The following is a 20,005-nucleotide window of genomic DNA, read 5'->3' as shown; positions in this document are numbered from 1 at the left end:
GCGATTGTCATTCAGCTGGCCATATGCTATTATAAAAACCTCCCCACGAATGGAAAGCGTTGCATCAAACGGAATTTTCCGATATTCAGTAAATTTTAATTAAAGTATTAAGTAGTTATTGCCGTGAAAATGTTATTTTCAATAACATCTAAGGTCGGATATAGAACTCAGAGGTAAATACTTAATTCAAGGTGTATATATGCAGTTTCTAAGGTAAGGCTAATTTCCATAGGGCAAACGAACCACTGTGGCCATAGTCGACCTAACCCTAACCTTTAGTCAGTATATTAGAGTCATAATTTTAGTGGTGCAAAGCCTGGACTATGGCCGACAAAACTATAGAAAGTAGTGTTTCCCCACCTACATGATGGCACTGAAACATACACGCCAGAACATTGCGGCGGCATATAAACACGTAAAAACTTGAGTCTGGAAGATTGGAAAATTAATTATAATTTATTTACTGTCAAAGTAGAATCTAGTTGACATTTGTGGTGCATACAACGCAGAAATTGTAAACTACACACACGACCAGACATAGATGCACTGGTGTTGAAGTTGAAACTTACCGGGCTGAAACATATTCTTACGGTAAAATATAAACAAATAAATTCATCAGTTAGATATTGTTTGTTTCAGAAAATTTGATGTACTTTTTATTACTACTACATAACACTGAAAAAGTCGAGTATTTAGTCGGTATATAACGGAAGCAGAGTAGAATCTCAGTCGTGTTACAGTCGTAGGGCGGAATGGAAGAGCTATATTTTATCGTAGATTCATGTTTAGGCGATTTCGCTATATGTTTATATAGCAACTGCTGCGGATCGTGTTAGAATTGATAATAATTTTTTTAATCTAATATAGAAACACACAGGTCGAATAAGGTTTAAATTCCGTCTGATTAATAGCACAGAAAATCATGTACTACTATTCACGTTTATTGCCTGCATTTGCAATTAAGTTCTTTTCTAAGCGAAATGCGGTCATAAGATTCTTTTTTGCTAATTTGAACAATGTAAACGAAGTTTGGATATTAACCGAAAAATGATATAGAATAAAATATATGATTTTTTTTAATTAACATTATTTCTAACCTCAGTTTAATATGATAATAATTTATAAAAGCTTTTATAGTCAGATCTTTTGGTTGAAATATTTTTTCCTATATGTTCGCAGTTGTATACTAGGTTACACAAAGGCTTTTGTAGCAAGATTGTGCTGATTGAAATAGCCTGCTTCTTTCGATCAAAATAGTACGCAGTACAAAAATGCAGATGACTACGCGTTGTTTCCTGTGTTCTATGCGTTGCTAACTAAGAGTACCGCTATAAGACTCGTACAAAACAATGTATAGAAAGTAGACAACCAGAACAGCAAGAAGTCCATTGCGTGAATCACATTCATCCACGTTATACTTTCTGGCCCATATTCTTCTTCGCTATCATCTATATCTTTTTCCCTCTTTTTTGTCTGTTTCATCGGTTTGACTTTGTTCGGTTTTTGCTTGCAGCATCTACATCGCAGACAGTCTGCCAGTCGAACAAATGCGGCATAACATCCTGTGACTGGTTGCTCCAACTCTTTACGAATGGACAGTCGTATCTGGATCAGACATGCGCAGACGATAAAAGTACTCAGTAATGTCATCAGCATGAGGTACACAGCAATGAGAGACACGGTATCAGAGTTGTTCGGTAGTTGGTCGGAGATAATCGTAAGGAACACTGCCATAGCCAGGAAAACAGTGACAGAATACCCCGCCTTTTCGCCTGACTCGACCGGAAGTACAAACGTGAAAATATTCAAAACGGTCAACAAAATAACAGGCCCAATAATGTTGAATAAGAAGAAGAGAGGCTTTCGTCTGAGATTCAAGTGGAAGATCACAGCTACTTCTCCTGTGTTAACCTCACTTGAAGAGGTGTCGACTAGGTCCCAAGCCGCGTTTTTAACATAATCCTCTAATCTTACTCCCTTTGAACCCTTGTTTATATCAACGTCTAATTTTGTGTAACTCCATGCTGTGAATTTCAGATCACACATCTGTGTGTCGAATGGGAAATATTTGATGTTCACTGCGCATGTAGATTCAAAAATCTGGAATAGATAATTCAAAATAAATTCACAATCTGTATAAATCAATATAAATTGAATGACATTTTAAGTGTATTTCACGGTCAAAAGCAATATTGAAGAGTAATGGGTTTGACCAAATTTTAAAACGACCATTATCATTACGTTCACAATTACAGTGTTTCCTTTCCAATGTTTGGCTTATCAACAGAGTAAATTCTGCGCATTTATAGCATTTAGATGTAAGATTGGGTATATCTATAATAGAGTGTCAGTTGATTATAAATTAGAGAGAAAAATATTAAAGTAGGTCAAAAACAAGCCCCAGCTAGGGGAACTGGATAAACGTTTCGCATTAGTAAAATGTTTTAAAAATTGATAGGTGATTTTACCAAGAAGAAAAATACAGGTCAGACTAGGTGTATTTGGTATTACTGTCATGCGGTGACATTAGTGTTTAAAACTTTCAAATAATTTGTTTTAAAAAAATGTTTAAAAATGGTTGTATATGTAAAAACTCGAACTTTGTCAATAATTTTAAAAGAACAAAAGGAATTTACATGCTGTCATTATAAAAATGTTTTATTTCTTACTAAACATTGATAAGATCTTGCAGTGTCAAACTAATTGCTATTATACGTCTGTTAATGGTCTTATTGCATTTTATTATATAATCTTAATATCTGTTTATGAGATAGTAATCTTTTGACACGCAAGGACAGAGGTACCTGGTCACGTGAAATCACGTGGAATCTCACTAGGTATCGCGGTATGTGAGATTTGTTGCTAGGGGACATGTAGGTTTCCTGCAATATCATTGGTTAATTTTATTGTTGTTATGAAACTCATAAAAAGTCAATGATAACAGAAAACAGAGGAATTTTACCTACGAAATAAGAAGGACATATACTTCTGTGTTTCATGTCGAGATATCCGACTAGATAATTACAAAGTTTTAATTAATTCTATTGTGTTTATAGAAATTATTGTTATTATGTGGACATCCATATATTGTTGTTGAAAACTGAATAAAAGAAGAAACAGAATCTGGATTTTGCTAATTCCCTCAATTAAGCGGACTTAAGGTAAACAAGTAATAAATACTCGAAAAACTGAATTTGAGCTAAAAAAAAAATCCCCAAAGAAATTTTACGTTACACACGCAGCTTTACACTTGGTGGAGAATCCGGGTACAAGGAGCTTCTATGTTCACTTGACTTTCTTGGTACCATCACAAAAGCGAGTGCATCTATACGTAAATATTTGGAACTTGTGATTTCACAAACAGGTGGAGATAATTTTATTTGAAAAGATGAATATTTGTGGACGTAAACCGGACTTCTGAGAACAAAACAAATGGACATACTGGAACAACACTGCCAAAAACTGTGTACTTTGTACGCGATGTGGACTTACACACAAATATGAGAAGTGCCGCGCGCAGTCCGCTATGTGTAATAAATGTCTGAAACAAGGACATTTCGCTAGAACCTGCTCGGCAAACAGAGTGCGGAATACCATCACAAAATCAGCAAGACAGCAAGTACGAGACAGGCTACGAATGACAGAATTTGTGAACCGGAAACTAATGGAATTGGTATTTCCATTCCATGAGGAAGACGACATGTTCTTCGTAAGTTGCATTACGAATACATCCCTGCTTAAATGTAATGGGTCGAGAAAACGACAATGTAATACGCTGAATGCTAGCACACTTGCGAAGCAAACGCAGGAGGAAATTGACAGAGTAAGACATTCCCTTGACGAGATCAGCCGAGAAAAGGAGGTACTCATCGCAGAAAATGAACAGCTAAGGAATGCTGCAGCTGAGATGGAGTCCAGTGTAGCAGAATTGAAATTGGAACTGGCGTCTCGACGAAACGAGTCTCAGAAAGAAGACATCGAGGCGGTCAAACAATCATATAAGAAACAAGATGAGAATTTAGAGACACTCCTTCTCTGGTTACATGAAGATACAGGGAATCGCTTCATAGGATCGGCCAGTGAACAACTTATGCAGTACTTCTACAATTATATATCCGTAAGACGGAATCATGAAGAACAGTTGAAGAAATTAACAGAAACTCTGTCCGAGTTAGCGAAGAATGTGAACGGTATAAATGACCAAAAGTGTGATCTAAACAACGGCAGAAGTACTGGCAAACAATGGAATTACAATAAAAGAGGACGTGGTTATTTCAGGAGATAACAAATAGTGATAATTGGTGCGTCGACTTAAAATTACAAAGACTGGAATTTATAGTTGAAATGTATAAAAAAATCTTCCTTTCTGATAGCGGGGTTAAGATTTAAAAAAACTGATAATTTCTAAAAAAATATTATAATAAACATACGTATATTATTTATATTTCATTTCACGGGAGTGAAAAAAAAAATAGACGCGGGGGTGATGTCATGCGGTGACATTAGTGTTTAAAACTTTCAAATAATTTGTTTTAAAAAAATGTTAAAAATGGTTGTATATATAAAAGCTCGAACTTTGTCAATAATTTTAAAAGAACAAAAGGAATTTACATGCTGTCATTATAAAAATGTTTTATTTCTTACTAAACATTGATAAGATCTTGCAGTGTCAAACTAATTGCTATTATACGTCTGTTAATGGTCTTATTGCATTTTATTATATAATCTTAATATCTGTTTATGAGATAGTAATCTTTTGACACGCAAGGACAGAGGTACCTGGTCACGTGAAATCACGTGGAATCTCACTAGGTATCGCGGTATGTGAGATTTGTTGCTAGGGGACATGTAGGTTTCCTGCAATATCATTGGTTAATTTTATTGTTGTTATGAAACTCATAAAAAGTCAATGATAACAGAAAACAGAGGAATTTTACCTACGAAATAAGGACATATACTTCTGTGTTTCATGTCGAGATATCCGACTAGATAATTACAAAGTTTTAATTAATTCTATTGTGTTTATAGAAATTATTGTTATTATGTGGACATCCATATATTGTTGTTGAAAACTGAATAAAAGAAGAAACAGAATCTGGATTTTGCTAGTTCCCTCAATTAAGCGGACTTAAGCTAAACAAGTAATAAATACTCGAAAAACTGAATTTGAGCTAAAAAAAAAAATCCCCAAAGAAATTTTACATTACACACGCAGCTTTACATTACTCTGAATACTGGTCAGTTTATATAGAATATACAGGGATTTATTTTAGGTTCGTGCAACCTCCGTGGATAGGGATACTAATAGAAATACAATCTGTTTTACTGCAGCGAAAAATAAATTTAAGTCGTCAAGAAACAGCGAAAGGCATTAAACAATTGTTACAAGTCATCTGAAAATCAGATCCGCCCGATGTGATCCAGTAACCCTAAATCGTGCAAATGGTACACCGTTTATCCATCACACCGCCTCATTTTAGCTCGCTTTCTCGTATAAAGTCGTTAAAGCTTTTATTTGCATTGCTGATATAATTTGAAACACATTCTGAAACTGCTGAAATGTTTCATATATATGTATGTATTTTAATCATATATTACAATTATATATATTTACCTGAAATGGGAACCATTGTACGAAACCATCGTTGTCAACAACAACATTCAAGTATGTTGAACCCATGCCTTTAAATCTAGAGAATGTGTTACTTAAGGATAAATCTGGTTTCCATACATCATCTTGAGGCTGTAACATGATTAAGCAAATCATTACAAATCATAAGATATGTCATCTTGAGGCTGTAAAATGATTTTAAAGCAAATCATTACAAATCATAAGATATGTCATCTTGAGGCTGTAAAATGATTAAGCGAATCATTACAAATCATAAGATATGTCATCTTGAGGCTGTAAAATGATTAAGCAGATCATTACAAATCATAAGATACGTCATCTTGAGGCTGTAAGATGATTAAGCAAATCATTACAAATCATAAGATATGTCATCTTGAGGCTGTAAAATGATTAAGCAAATCATTACAAATCATACGTTTATCAATAAAACTGAACAATCATTGTTAGATCCCTGTCCCAATTTCCCTTTTTGATTAGAAAATGATTAATGTATGTTGGCCGACTTCTTTTTTTAATTTTTTTTCCTGTCGAATAATGACCTAACGCCAATATTTCTGAAGGACATTAAAGAAGAAACAGTTTAGGTAAAGTAATGCATTGTAAATTTTGAGTCACGACGAACTAGTTACTTAACAGAACTACCGCACGAGGGGTGATACGGGATTATTAACTTAAAGACTTTTCTGTAGCACTATGCCGCATTGAATATTATACGGAATATACTTTATAACAATAATAATAATAATTATGATAATAATGATAACAATTTTTAAAACGGGGACAATATATTTGGCTATAGCAAGTTTAACGTATAACTCTAACATAACGATTTTTAAAAAAATGCCCATAGTATTTAACACAGGACATGAAATAAAAATTAAAATATTATAAACAAAATTATCTCTAGTGGCACAGAATGGAAGAATTTCATATCTAGATAACATTATTAGCAGAAAGTATTACAAGTGGCTAAAGAATGAATGCTAAGTGCAATCCGTGTGTCAAAATCCTAAAACCTCTTTTTCCGGTATGAGAAAAATACAGAAAGCCCTGGACCACATTTGAAACGCAACACTATTGTAATTATGTCTGCATAGAATTAAATCTTTGTAGCAGCCTAAATAGACTGAAGAAAACATAACGACAAATTATATAAAATTGTGAATACTGAAAAGACAATTACGATTAGTTATAAGCTATACAGAGGAATATAGGACACAGGTGCCCACCGCTCTTGTCACTGTACTTGGTTTCATGACTCAAGGTGAAATATTTTTTAAGATATATGCAACACAAACTTTTTAGCACTTTATGTGTATTTTTAACTGAGTGAAGGACCATAACTCTTGCCTTGCTGAGTGAAATCCCAAAGAGAACACCAGGTGCATAACTTCACATGCTATATAACAATTCCTTAATGTTTTATGACTCTAAGCCAAAAGTTTTTTGTGATATATGCAACACAAACTTGTATGCACTTTATGCATATATTTGAAAATCAAGAGCCATAGCTCTGGTCTGACAGACAGAAATTCGGAACAAAATCCGGTGCGCAATTGCACATGCTGAATAATATTCCTGTAATGGTCAAACACTTTTTGCGATACATGCGACAAATCTTAGGCTCGTTTATGCATATTTTTGACTAAGTCAAGGACCATAACTTTAGTCTGGCTGTGTGACTTCCCACTTAAAACACCAAGTGCACACCTTCCCGAGCTGAATAACAATCTCTTGAGATTTGATGACTCTTGGGCAAATGCTGTTTGAGATATGCACGACACAAAATTCTCGAGTTTGAATAATAACTCGGCTGACAACTAATTGAACCACAGACACTTAGGTTTAGGACACCCCTCCGCACCATCCTCTGCCCCTACCAACTGATAGTCAGTATTTCTAGTGTTATAACACGCACTGAGCGTAGGTGACGATCATAAAACGGGTTTTGTTACAATTTCAGCATGTTTTTAAAATGCCCCTTTAAAACCACCAATGTTCTTATAAATTAGAGACGAGCATCTGTGAAACTGATACTGTCACATTACCGGTTAGAGTTAAATTAAAACATAATATAAAATAAATTTGACTGGTTTTGAAAAAGAGGTTATTTGTGAGGTTAAAATCGGGTTTGTTACAATTTTAGAATATTTTTAAAATGTACTTTTTAACCACCAATAGCATTGAAAATTAAAGACGAGCATCTGTGAAACTTACACTGTCACATCATCGGTTAGAGTTTAAAACATGATATAAAAAAATTTTTTTGACTGATTTGGAAAAAGAAGTTGTAGAAAATTATTTTTGAGATTAAAACTGTTGTTGCATTTCATTTATTGCACTGTCCGTAACTACTGTGTTTAAAATAGTATGATATAAACTTTTATTTTGGAAAAAAGCAAATTGCTTCTGTTTATTCAATCACAGATGAATAATTTTAAAGCTCTTAGTAAAACGTTTAAATTATTTTATGCGTTTACGTTTGATATCTGAATACAATTAAATTCAAGGACCCAAATACATGTAATCAATATAAATTTCATACAAGTAAATTATCTCAGTCAGGTTACACTGAGCGATACCAAAACAGATTGTCGTTGAGATGTTGTCACATGTATTCATTTAGACATGATTTACGTTGGAACGCACATCTCCCGGACTGTCAATGTCGCACGGAAAAAGTCTTCGCCGTGTTTAAATATTATCAAAACATTTAAATATTTCTTATTACCCCGGTATTCGTTCTATTCAAGATTAAGTACGGTAACATTTTTCGTTAATTGTATTTCTTTGTTTGCAACAGACAAAAACGTTTTCAGTATTATGTGATTATTAACTAATTTTGGTTTGTGCAGTGTAAACTGCGAATAATTCATGAGGAGGGACTTATCGCAGTATTTTTTTAGTGACTTCTTCCATATAAACGTTTTTACAACTATTTTTTATGATTTTACTTCGGGTCGACTTTAGAAACAGAACATCGGATAAAATGGAAAATATTGTTACTTTAGTTTTTGTCAGATGTTGCTGTGTCTGATCGGCAAATGTACCGCGAAATAGTTCATAATAAGCGATAAATAGACTCAAGGGCGATGTTCATGAAGTTCGGCCAAGCGATTAGTATGGAAATAGTACTTTATGAATGTAGGGATAACGAACGTTTTTTCGTCTTAAAACACCTGCAGAATCCCGAGGGATTGGTTGGTGCCCGAGCCCGGTAGGGCGAAGGTACTTACATTTCCCGAAGGATTCTGAAGATGCTATAACATGAAATGAACATGTGCCAACGCTATTCTAGCATAAAGCGCGTAAAAAAGTAATAAATGAAAATAGTGTCCTTCAACGTCATAAATGTCCATGAAATGCGCGGGAACGTCTGTGTTGTTTGTTCACGTTGACGTCCTTTTCTTTTTAATTATCCGTTTTGGAGCCATAATACGTTTACGCTTTGCCACGGAACGAGAATATATAAAAAGACACATTTTCTCTTCTGTTAAAACACCCCGAAAAATGACAAAAACAGCAGTTTGACGCTACTTTACTTTTGATTGAAAAGCCGATCTTCGTTACTTTACTGTGCATTCCATTTCCGACAACCTAAAAACACTTACGAACTTAAGAAACAGTGAGAAAAGCTAGTTTTACCAGGAAAGAAAGTTATTTCATGTACTGTGTAGCACCATGTTAAAGGTCAACAAAATGCTGACAATTTGATTCCAAACTATCATAGTACAGTCTGTAGAGCACATTTTGTATAGTGAAGGAATTATTGCGTGGTAAAAACCTTGCTCCAAACATGAATGTAAATTCCGACTTTGGTGATTCAAAATTTCGGTTTACAATCAAATATGGACGTATATTTATAGGTTATTGTAATGATCTGTACCTTGGGCAGCTCTAAATGTTCATAAAACATGACCGGGAGTTAAAGTATCCCTATTCTAACTATGTTTTCAACCCAGTACGTGTACTTTCTGACAATAAACTATGACCGTACTCGACACATACTATAGTGATAGGTCATGGCTATCAGACTGATTGGGTACCTGGAGTAGCTCTCGTAGTGAGGAGAGGTCATAGAAGGTAACCGGGTAGTGTTAGAATGTTTCACTATTTTCATCATATTTGGAAGTTTACGACCAAAACATATACCCTTATTACACATGGACATGAAATTATGTCCTGGCTTTAGAAATCTGAAGTATCTCTGGGGTATGTCAAACATGCATTTAAACTATATTCGGATACTATGACCATAGCTCAGTTCCATATAAATACCGTAAAAGAATTGTAGGCGTAAATACCAACTCTTACATTTTTACTATAACAGAGATAATGAAATGGCTTCCATGCTCATCGTTTAAAAGTTCGCATTCATTAATATGTTTTATCTTTAACAGACGGACGGACTTTCAAATTCTGCTGGTGAGAAGTAAACAAACGAAATTTCAAGATGGTAAAGAAAATGTGTATGTTACGCTTATACATACAAATGTAAAGCATACTTACGATGAAAAGATTCGTTACGTTGTTGTAGTCGGATGCATTCCATGTAAGATATTCGTCGAACCAGTAAGCCTCGAGATATCCCGCCGTCTTCAGACTCTCCTTTTGTTCATCAAACTCTATCACAGCTACAATAATAAAATTTGCGTCCAGCATGGATCCAGACCAGCCTGCGCATCCGCGCAGTCTTGTCAGGATCCATGCTGTTCGCTTTCAAAGCTTATTGCAATCAAAGAAACCGTTAGAGAACAGCATGGATCCTGACCAGATTGCGTGGATGCGCAGGCTGGTCTGGATCCATGCTGGTCCCAAATGCACTATGTTGGTTTTCTCATGGTGCGGCTCAAATAAACATTCTATTTTCATGACGTATCAATATTTCTGTCTTCAATAATTATTAACATGTTTCGCGCTAGACAACCTCGAGGTCACGAGTTTGACCTACTAATGATGCAGTCTTGAGTTAGAATTATGAAGTCACCCGTTCTCAACATGAGATTTATATGTGGAAGTTATTAGTCACTTGGGGGAGTGCACCAGAGTTTCGGTGTAAATTTTAAGAACACAGAATCGACTTAAAGACAGTTGTTCCTAAAATTAGATGTAGATTGATATACTACAAACTGAAGTTCGAAAATAAAAATAAGGAAAAAGACACAAATTAAAGCAAAGATATCCGCTACACTACTTTACCTTGAACATTTTCCCCCTAAAAATCATGGTCTCATGAGAAGTTTGGCAAATTAACACAAAGTGCAGTTGCACATGTATGGCGTACATGCATGTTGGAAATAGGTATATAAGTTGGAGACTAGTACACAGTAATAACCTAAGTACCTAGAACTGCAGTCCATGACCCAAGAATGATACATACAAACCTTTTAGAACTGATAGCAAAAATGCTACTTTAACATATTTTATCAGTTTTGCAGAAGCGTCATATATACCATCTTGAAATTTGTAACTCTGAACATAAGACAGGAAGATGCGCTTACAAAATTGTGAATTACACCTTTACATGGCTGAAATGGAATCTAACTGATGAAAATATAATGTTTTAGTTCATATGAACTATTCCCTAGACTAAATATGTTTGATATATGGTTGGGCATATACAATGGGAAAACATTTTGAAAAAAATATCTCCAGTAAAAATAAAACATGAATAATTTATCACTCAATAAACATAATAAATGTAAATTTTCATATATTAAAGCTTTTGACAAATGCATCACTTTACCTATTAGTAAATATGATTAACCGGCTTTAAATAAATAAAGAAAGAAATGAATCTTACAGTTCAGGACGAAATCTAGATATATGGTAACAATATGTGATTGGTTAACTAGAGGTCGGACGTTCTTGTTGTAGGCATTTGTTGTGAACAACTTTGTCAGTAGATTTTTAGTGTCATCTCCTGTCTGCGATAAGGCCAAGCCAAACAACGCTAATAGGGTACATATCTGGATCGCACGCATCTCCGGTCCAAAAATTATATAACCTTGAGGTACTGAAATACTACAAGTTAAGTACAGTATTTTACAACAAATTTCATATAAAATAATACAAACAAAAATATTTAAATTTTCAATTCATGATTTTTTAAAATATATTTTTTAACAAAACTCATACCTTGTTCAAACTTAAATCTAAGTATAAATTCCAACAAATGCCTTAGAGGCTGTATGCCAGAGTATTAATTGAAATTGAAATTAATTCACAATATATGTAAATATGATGAAAAATTATATACCCTAAGATTTATATCAAACTGCTATCACAAAAATTGTAAGTTCCTTCACATATGAAAATTGCGGAATGATAGATATTTAAGTGACCGACTACGTAGTTTCCTTAATCGCATTATGCATTTGAAGCCAGCGTAAATATTATTTTTGAGGTCTTTAAGTTACCTTTAAATTCACAAGACATGTGTTGCCAACTCAAATGAAATTATAGAAAATTTATAATTATTAAAATAAATAATTGCCGTTTAAAAACCTCTTAAATACATATTAAGGACTAAGTGTCAATAGACGACTGTTAAATTTTAAAGAAGCATAATCTTAGTACACAGCAACAGGTACATATATACGTAATCATATTAGTCAGCTGCATAAATTACAGACTTTTACAGTTTTGTTATTATGGAACTAATATTAATACCAATCACCTGACTACATTTCAACTATGGGGAATATAATCATATTTTTCAAAATTTGAATATATATATTTATGCCAAATAACATTATTTTAAGTTGCTACGAGTCTCTGAATGTTGGATAAACCAGAGGTCACGGCGAAATGTAAGCAGAGGAACTAAAAATACAAACTTCAAGTGGGCGGTACCTATTTTAGGTATATGAGTAGTTAACTGCATAAAAGTACACAGTCTGAAAACAAATAATTAAAATATCATTTTCTGGAAAAGAGTTATTTATTATCCTGGGTAAAATATTTGTTAAAAGATGAAGACAATTCCGCTAAAACTTCATTGTAGGCTTAGATAACTATGTACCTAGTGTCTCATGCAAACTATGCACTTTTACCTCTGGACAGAAAAAAACATGCATAATTACTAAAAAGGTCAGCACTTTGAAAAGAAAAATATATAAAGATCAAAACAGTAAATGTCCTGGGGAAAGTGTGACATTTATTTTTTGTGGTGAAATGTGTCAATAGACAGACTATTTAAAAAAAAACTTAAAACCCACAGAATGTCACAAGGTATAATTCGTTGAGAAAGCTACTGCTGGAAAGAGCTCTATTTCTGCTACCAATATACTCGTATATGCGTCAAAGTCTTGAAAATATCTACAAATGTAAGGAGCTCAAAGAAAACTGTGTCATGACTGTTAGGCTGTTAGGTGCGTGACTGTTTACTCCTGCACAGCCAGTAACATAGGTAGCTTACTTTTCCATTGCATTGATATAACATCATTAAACATGGGCATGATAAACGGGGTTCACTCAACCATTTAAACAGATTGTTTCCCTTGTACGAAATGTCAGTTATTCTGATTGCATAGAATAAAGCGTGTATCCGGAATAAGGAAACGTACCCCATCCCTTAGATAAATGACAACCCATGTGTAATTCTGTTTGTCCGCGAAAAAGTTCCAAATAACATTGTAAATTCAGATATTTTTTTTATCTCTTTCACCATATTAAACGAATCTTTTGAAAGTAAGCATACTGATCATTACGCTTTAGAGTCCCATTATGTAAACTTGCCCCAGCTTAAAATTTCGAACCTCATTTTACTTACCGAACATGTGAAACCCTGTCTTTACGCCAGTTTACTTGATAACCTTTACAGAACTGGGTCCTGACATAATCGCTTTAATTTCTTTTAATCCTGCGTACATAACTAGACATACTCATGTTTATATATGCCTCATATATTTCAATATGTATATATGTTATAGCTCATATTGTCATGTACTACATGAATTGAGTATTGAATAAACTTGAAGCCAGTTTCAAATAGTTTCAAATACTGTTATGCTCAGCATAGCATATTCTTACTTCCCTCGCATGATATTTGCTGAGATCACAGTTTGGCATTGGTATAGCATTTACATTATGTAGAAATTACATTGTAGAGATTGACGCGGACACTTGTCATATACAACGATTACAATTATTCAACACCGACACGATTCTTCAAGAAAAGTTTAATCACAAGCATTAAAAATGGGTCTAAATTTTAGCTGGAGTCATTTGAAGTTTCTGAATTTTAGACAGAATCAGACAACCAGCTGTTTAGCCTGTTGTTTTCCCTAGATAACTTGTCACGTGAATTGGAATAAATTGCTAAAAACTAGCAAAACCTTTCATCTGTAATTCAAATTATTCTCAAAATACTGACAGAAACAAATTTTCAACTCTATCTTCGAGTTTAAAGCCTTTATCCGCTTTCCGATGTGAATAACTCGTTATCAAACCAGATTGCCTAGTAGTACATCACTTTGTGGTTGCGGTCCTATATTTGCCCAAGTAAGTGTTTTCAGTATTATTGTTTTTACGGGCGTAGTGTGTGACATATTGTAAGAAAAATATACCGCCACAGCTTAAGACTATCGCCATTATTTCTGTACAAAAGCATATATTGTGTGTTAGCAAATCTGTGACTAGTCTGTTACACTTTTGACACACTTGTAGATATTCGCGAGAATAAAACAGTCCCATGGCATTTACAACAGAAGTACAATATGGTGCTAACACCGGATTGGTCTTACTTAATTTCCATAACTCACAGCTTCCTTCAATGTTCCCTGTTAACTCCGTCAGGGTATTTTGCAGTCAAGTTTAAAACCATATTCTATTTTGCTTGACCAATTACTGCCTCACGAAGAATATTTCTCCACTGATAATTACTTGGGAACATACCCGATAAACTATACTCTGTCAAAAAATCTAAAAGGTTATACTTCTGCAATATCTTATATATATCTTGTACAAATCTATGCATTTGCATATCACATTTTAAAAAGCTGAATAGTTTCTTGTTAAATAAGTCTTTTGCATTGTATTGTGTAGGAAATTGACATAACTGTCCTAAAAATTGCAGCTTTCTGTAATCAATTTCACAATCAATAGGATGGGAACCTATGGCCCTTAAAGCAAAATCAGTGTTTATATTTGCGGAAAGATGTTGAACATATTTGATACAAAATCTGTGTGATCGTTTAAGCTGCAGCAGATCAGACGGAGCATAATTGTTTCAAAGCTCACATCCATACATCCCTTTCGGTATGACAATTGATCTATAGATGGAATACAACGTTGTTGGATTTAACTCATCAGCATTTAAACCACAGTTAGATATACTGAGTAGGGTACCACGTAGTTTAACACCCGCATTATACATGTTACTTTTACTGGATAGTAAACTGTCTGTGTTAATACCAAAATGAACATAGGACTCAGTTTCCAATATCTGTTTGTCGCCCAAAAACCAACGCATTGGTATATCGCTTTTATATTTACTTTCATTAAAAACAATTATACCATATTTATCTGGATTATACTCGTATCGCCACCTACGTGAATAATTGTGGCAGATTTGCAGCATTCCATTGAAACCAGCTTGTGAATACGACATGAGTACCATATCACCCGCAACTGTTGGTGAGGAAATATTCATATTGTATATGGAGAATCCTAAATTACTGTTCTCTAATTCTTGTATAAGCCCATTTATAAATAAAAGTTATAGCAAAGGCGAACTCTTCCCGCCTTGACGGGTACCCTGTCCAACACAGAACCACTCGGACCTAAAATCGTGACTTCTGACACAGCTGGTCATGTTGCATTAAAATCGGTTAATTATGTGGAACATATAATTTTTTCTTCATTCAAAATGAAGTAGTCCTATATGTTGTATCAATAATTTCGGTTGGTCAACGGATTCTTTAAAATTTTGAATTGAATAGTTATTTTGAATTGTGTATTCTCTGCTTTGATAGGTTGGTGATAAGTAAATATATAGGTATTCTTAGGTATTTCTAATAGTCTAATCATGTCAAAATTAGTTTTTTCTATTTTTTTAAACTATACCGTCTCGTTTATAAACGTACTGGTTAAAAGGTTTAACCTTGTACCAGATCGACTGCCCTTTCTATATAACCGAAGCATAACCAGATCTATTACTATAATAGGTTTTCTCGAATTTGTAACATACATACCGCCAGAGAAATATACCAAGTCGCCCCTGATCATATCCCAATTCCGTGCCTGTGGTCAGTGTCAGTAAAATTAAGATTTTGTTACACGCAGCATACCTAGTTGCAGAAAGAAAGTAATGACATACTGTCGCGTGTCGCTCGATAGTCTCTAACAACTGCAGCATTTATAGTATATCAAAATTTCGTATAGCTTATATAGTGAAGCAGTCATTTTCCAAACATCAACATATGTGCAGCGGTAAGTTTTTTGTATGGTATACTGCCGCATATTGCTCAGTGCGTTGTCACAGAGGGCCATACATAAAATCTATCTAAATTAGAAAGAGAGAACAGTTTTTGTACTAACAATGAGTGTGTCCCTGACCTTTGACAATATATCATCAAAATTACTAGTGGTCACATACTTTATATGAGCACTCTGCTTGCCGTTTCGAGGATCATATGAGCCGTGCCATGAGAAAACCAACATAGTGGCTTTGCGACCAGCATGGATCCAGACCAGCCTGCGCATCCGCGCAGTCTGGGCAGGATCCATGCTGTTCGCTAACGGTTTCTTTAATTGCAATAGGCTTTGAAAGCGAACATCATGCATCCTGACCAGCCTGCGCGGATCGATGCTAGTCGCAAATTCACTATGTTGGTTTTCTCATGGCAGGGCTCATATGTCGAAGATGAAGGAATGTTTTGCACTAAGAGCCAATGATATTGACATTGAAAGCACCGACATTAAAATCTAAACGATTGTGCACTGCCCATGGGCAACATGACTCCTGAACAGTGTGTAAATTGTAGTCATTAAGTACTCAAGATACTGGGTGGAAAAAGGTTTGTACTAGCAGTCAATGACCTTGACTTTTGATCCAATTATCGCAAAAATCAACTGGGATCATGCACTGCGCATGGGCAATGTGTCTGCCAAATCTGAGGATCGTAGGTTAAGGGGTTCTTAATATATTTTGCAGAAAAAGTGCACCTACAAGTTACTATGGCCTTGACCTTTAACCATAAAATCAGTAGGTTTCATCCACAGCACATACGCAATACGTATCATAGGTGGGAAAGAATTCTAAGTTATTGAACAAATTAAACTCTAACAGACGGACAATAATTCGTCGCTGCAGGCGTATAAAGATGACAAAATTTAAAGGTGTACATATTTTCTAATTACCATGAGATAGACCCTACAATTTTCAACGATAGAAATAAATACATTAAATAAAGTCTAGAAAATGATTTCTACGTTCTTGAAATAACTAAAAATGATTTTACAAATGTCAAATTTACGATAGTTTTGTTAATACCCATATTTTAGAAGTTTTGATATGTAATTTAAAGTTGTGATCCACAAAGAATGACAACCCTTGCCTTGGGCCACTATTTGTAAGCAGAAATATCTATTAGTTTACTTCCCTTGCAATTAAACAATTGAGTGAAAAATAAAAAAAACCGGTTTTATTCACAATATCATACCTTGTTGTACATCAAAATCATTTAGGATTTATTCATATGTGTTTAATTTACCCTTTAAAACCTGCTTCATATGATTTTTTTTCACTTTACATACGGTAAAAATTAACTTTTAAAAAGCGGATAATAAATAAAATACCAGTATTTTATAGTGCAGATATATAGTTTTGCTTGTATAAAAATATAATAATAGAAGTACTTTTGTAATACAGAACAGGTAGGATTAGTACAGGCGCAGTTATATTGATCTCTTTTTTCTATGTATAATTATTATCATGTAATTAGACCAACATCATACGATCTGTATGTCTCTGTTAAGACCTGTATGCTTCTGTTAAAAACTACTCTAAATTCCAACAGCTCTGCAATTAATTGTGTCGATAAAGTAGTACATTATCATTATTTATACTCCGGTAGTGCTCTGAGCTCTGGAGATAAAGCAATCTAATTGTTGCCAATATTATTCAAACAGATGACACAGAGAAAACACGTTTCCCTCTATCATCCTTTAAGCTATTGATGCCACAATTGATATAAGAAATACAGAAGACAAACAGAATTTAAAATGGAGATACAAAATCAGACGACAATATCTTAAATGTGAATTAAGAATTTAAGATATTACAACATAATGAATAAATAGGAACTCCACAACCTGCTAATAACAATAAGTATCATCAGTGTAGAGAGACAGAAATATTCCAAGCATATTTTAAACTTTAAGGCAAAATCAACAAGATCAAAATGTAACTAAAGATGCCACGAGTCATGAAAGAAAACTAAATACAAAGGTATCATTGCCAAACACAAATCTTTGAGTTGTAGGGAAGTTAAAAGTTAATTTTACGTGGGCACTGGTTCATGATATGTTTTCATAAGTGACTTATTCAACACGTTTCAGTGGAGCCATATTGCCTTCTGTACCAGGTTCTTCTATTCATAGACAACATACAAGAAACCTTTTATATGAAACTAAGGAACTGCCCTTGCCAAAACAAGAACATGTAAACTAGATGTTTTCTGCGATGAAGCCATAATAAATAAACTACTTGATTATCAACCCCTCCGGTCCTGATGTTTCGTACCATACCTAACCTTTTATATTTGTTTCGGAAATTTATAAAACATTTCGTTGTTTTATTATCCATACATCTGATTAACAGAAAGTCTACTGTTTCTTTTTCTTAATTTTTGCTCACTGCACTCCTAGATTTTGAAAATGAATTTTCTATATTTATTACATACCGTAAGTTCAAGTTTCAAGTTTATTGATACTTTCAGGGCCCCTAAGGGCATGTAGCATGCATGACATATAACACAGCATAGTAATATCAGATGACAAGACACCTATTATATAACCAAAGTTTTTATAATGTGGAAGATAATACATCCATTTTTTGACCAGAAAATATTGAGTATTCCATCCGCATTCAAGCTTACCTACCAAAATTTACAACAGACATTAGGTCCCTTCCAAAAGCATAAACATGTAACAATAAAAAAACATTCCCGACTAAAAGATGGAAAACTCAGCACCCGACCAGACAAATAGAATAGGGGTCATTTAAAGTCTAACATGATCATTTTATAAAATACTGACAATTTCAACAGCGTGTCTTTACAATTGCTGTTCATTAATAATGAAAATTTTACAGCATTTGGATGTTCAAAATAAAACTTATCAATATACTTTTTTCTAGCATTAGACAGAGATAATGAAATACATCACCTAAACGATTCGAACCACAAAGACGGAAATACTTTTCTTTACAAGGGGAATCACTTCATGTTTGACTTTGTAACGATCGTTTCGATGTTGGCTCCCCTTAATTAACTTAACTGCAAACAAAAAAGTACAAGGTTCATTGACAACAAAGGATGACAATGGAAAATCTAACCAAATTAGATGAAAATCGTTTAAGGTTCTTCTTCGGAAATTGAACGTATGAATAACAAAAGTTAAACAACGAACTTTGATAGTCTGAATATTAGTACTGATTCAGATTATTTATATTCAGTTTAAAGACATAGAAAATCACAAGAACACAGACAAAAACGGACAAATTTACGTTAGTAAACATTTCCTTGCGAACTTCATTAGGCATTCATAAACCGCAAATCAAAATGCTATGCATTCTTTTTACGCGATGGCAAATGGTTAATTAGTCTGTTCTGCATATGGAATAAAAACAATTAAAAGCATTGGAAAAAAAGAAATCTAGAGCCTACGATTCTATGGAGAATGAGTTGATAAAATGTATTATAGTGCTGTACTTGGCAGCTGCTGTCGATATTCGGAGCGAGAGCTGGACAGGAGGTGCATATGCATAGGTAGGGAGACGTCATCGTTAAGTTGAATGAATAGTTGTTCTATAATACGGAACGGCAGACGAAGACATGTACTGGAGATAAATACCAGCGTTATAAGTTTAAGTATTATACAAACAATACAAGAAATTACTAATTTATTTTCGAAAATATCCTTCATTGTAAAAAGAGAAAACATATTTTAGTTGTTTCGAAAGAAACATAACAAAAGTTCAAGACTTAAGCAGAAAAAAAGAAACAAGAGGGCCAAGAATGGCCCTATATCGCTCACCTGTTATCATTGCACTTCAGGACAGGAAGGTCAAAAAATCATAATCAAGATCAATCAAAAGAATTATAAATAAAAACAAAATAGTTGAAATTTTCTAAAAGGTAAAGATAT

The 20,005-nt window shown here is 34.0% G+C and overlaps 1 protein-coding gene across 1 annotated transcript; it reads right to left on the bottom strand.

Moving 5' to 3' along the window:
• Window positions 1-1,302: 1,302 nt before the first annotated feature.
• On the bottom strand, window positions 1,303-15,287 carry LOC123547688 (neuronal acetylcholine receptor subunit beta-4-like). Its single transcript, XM_053552031.1, has 5 exons — window positions 14,884-15,287; window positions 11,436-11,656; window positions 10,142-10,266; window positions 5,615-5,743; window positions 1,303-2,100 (listed from the first exon to the last, which is right to left on the bottom strand). Exons 1-5 carry the CDS (start codon window positions 15,285-15,287, stop codon window positions 1,303-1,305), a joined length of 1,677 nt encoding a protein of 558 aa, XP_053408006.1.
• Window positions 15,288-20,005: the final 4,718 nt, after the last annotated feature.

This window comes from Mercenaria mercenaria, chromosome 9 (genome assembly GCF_021730395.1).
Source record: "Mercenaria mercenaria strain notata chromosome 9, MADL_Memer_1, whole genome shotgun sequence".
Classification (NCBI taxonomy): Eukaryota; Metazoa; Mollusca; class Bivalvia; order Venerida; family Veneridae; genus Mercenaria; species Mercenaria mercenaria.
Note: the sequence above shows the minus strand (reverse complement) of the source record. Positions and strands in the feature narration are given on the sequence as shown.

Bases quoted from the DNA above. Each gene is read 5' to 3' on its own strand.
- LOC123547688 (XM_053552031.1), bottom strand. From the start codon at position 15,287: ATGAATATTTCCTCACCAACAGTTGCGGGTGATATGGTACTCATGTCG. The intron at 10,267-11,435 runs GTAAGATTCATT...TTATTATTGTAG, and splicing joins TCTAGATTTCGTCCTGAACT to CTGTGATAGAGTTTGATGAA. The intron at 2,101-5,614 runs GTAAATATATAT...TATCTATTCCAG, and splicing joins TACAATGGTTCCCATTTCAG to ATTTTTGAATCTACATGCGC.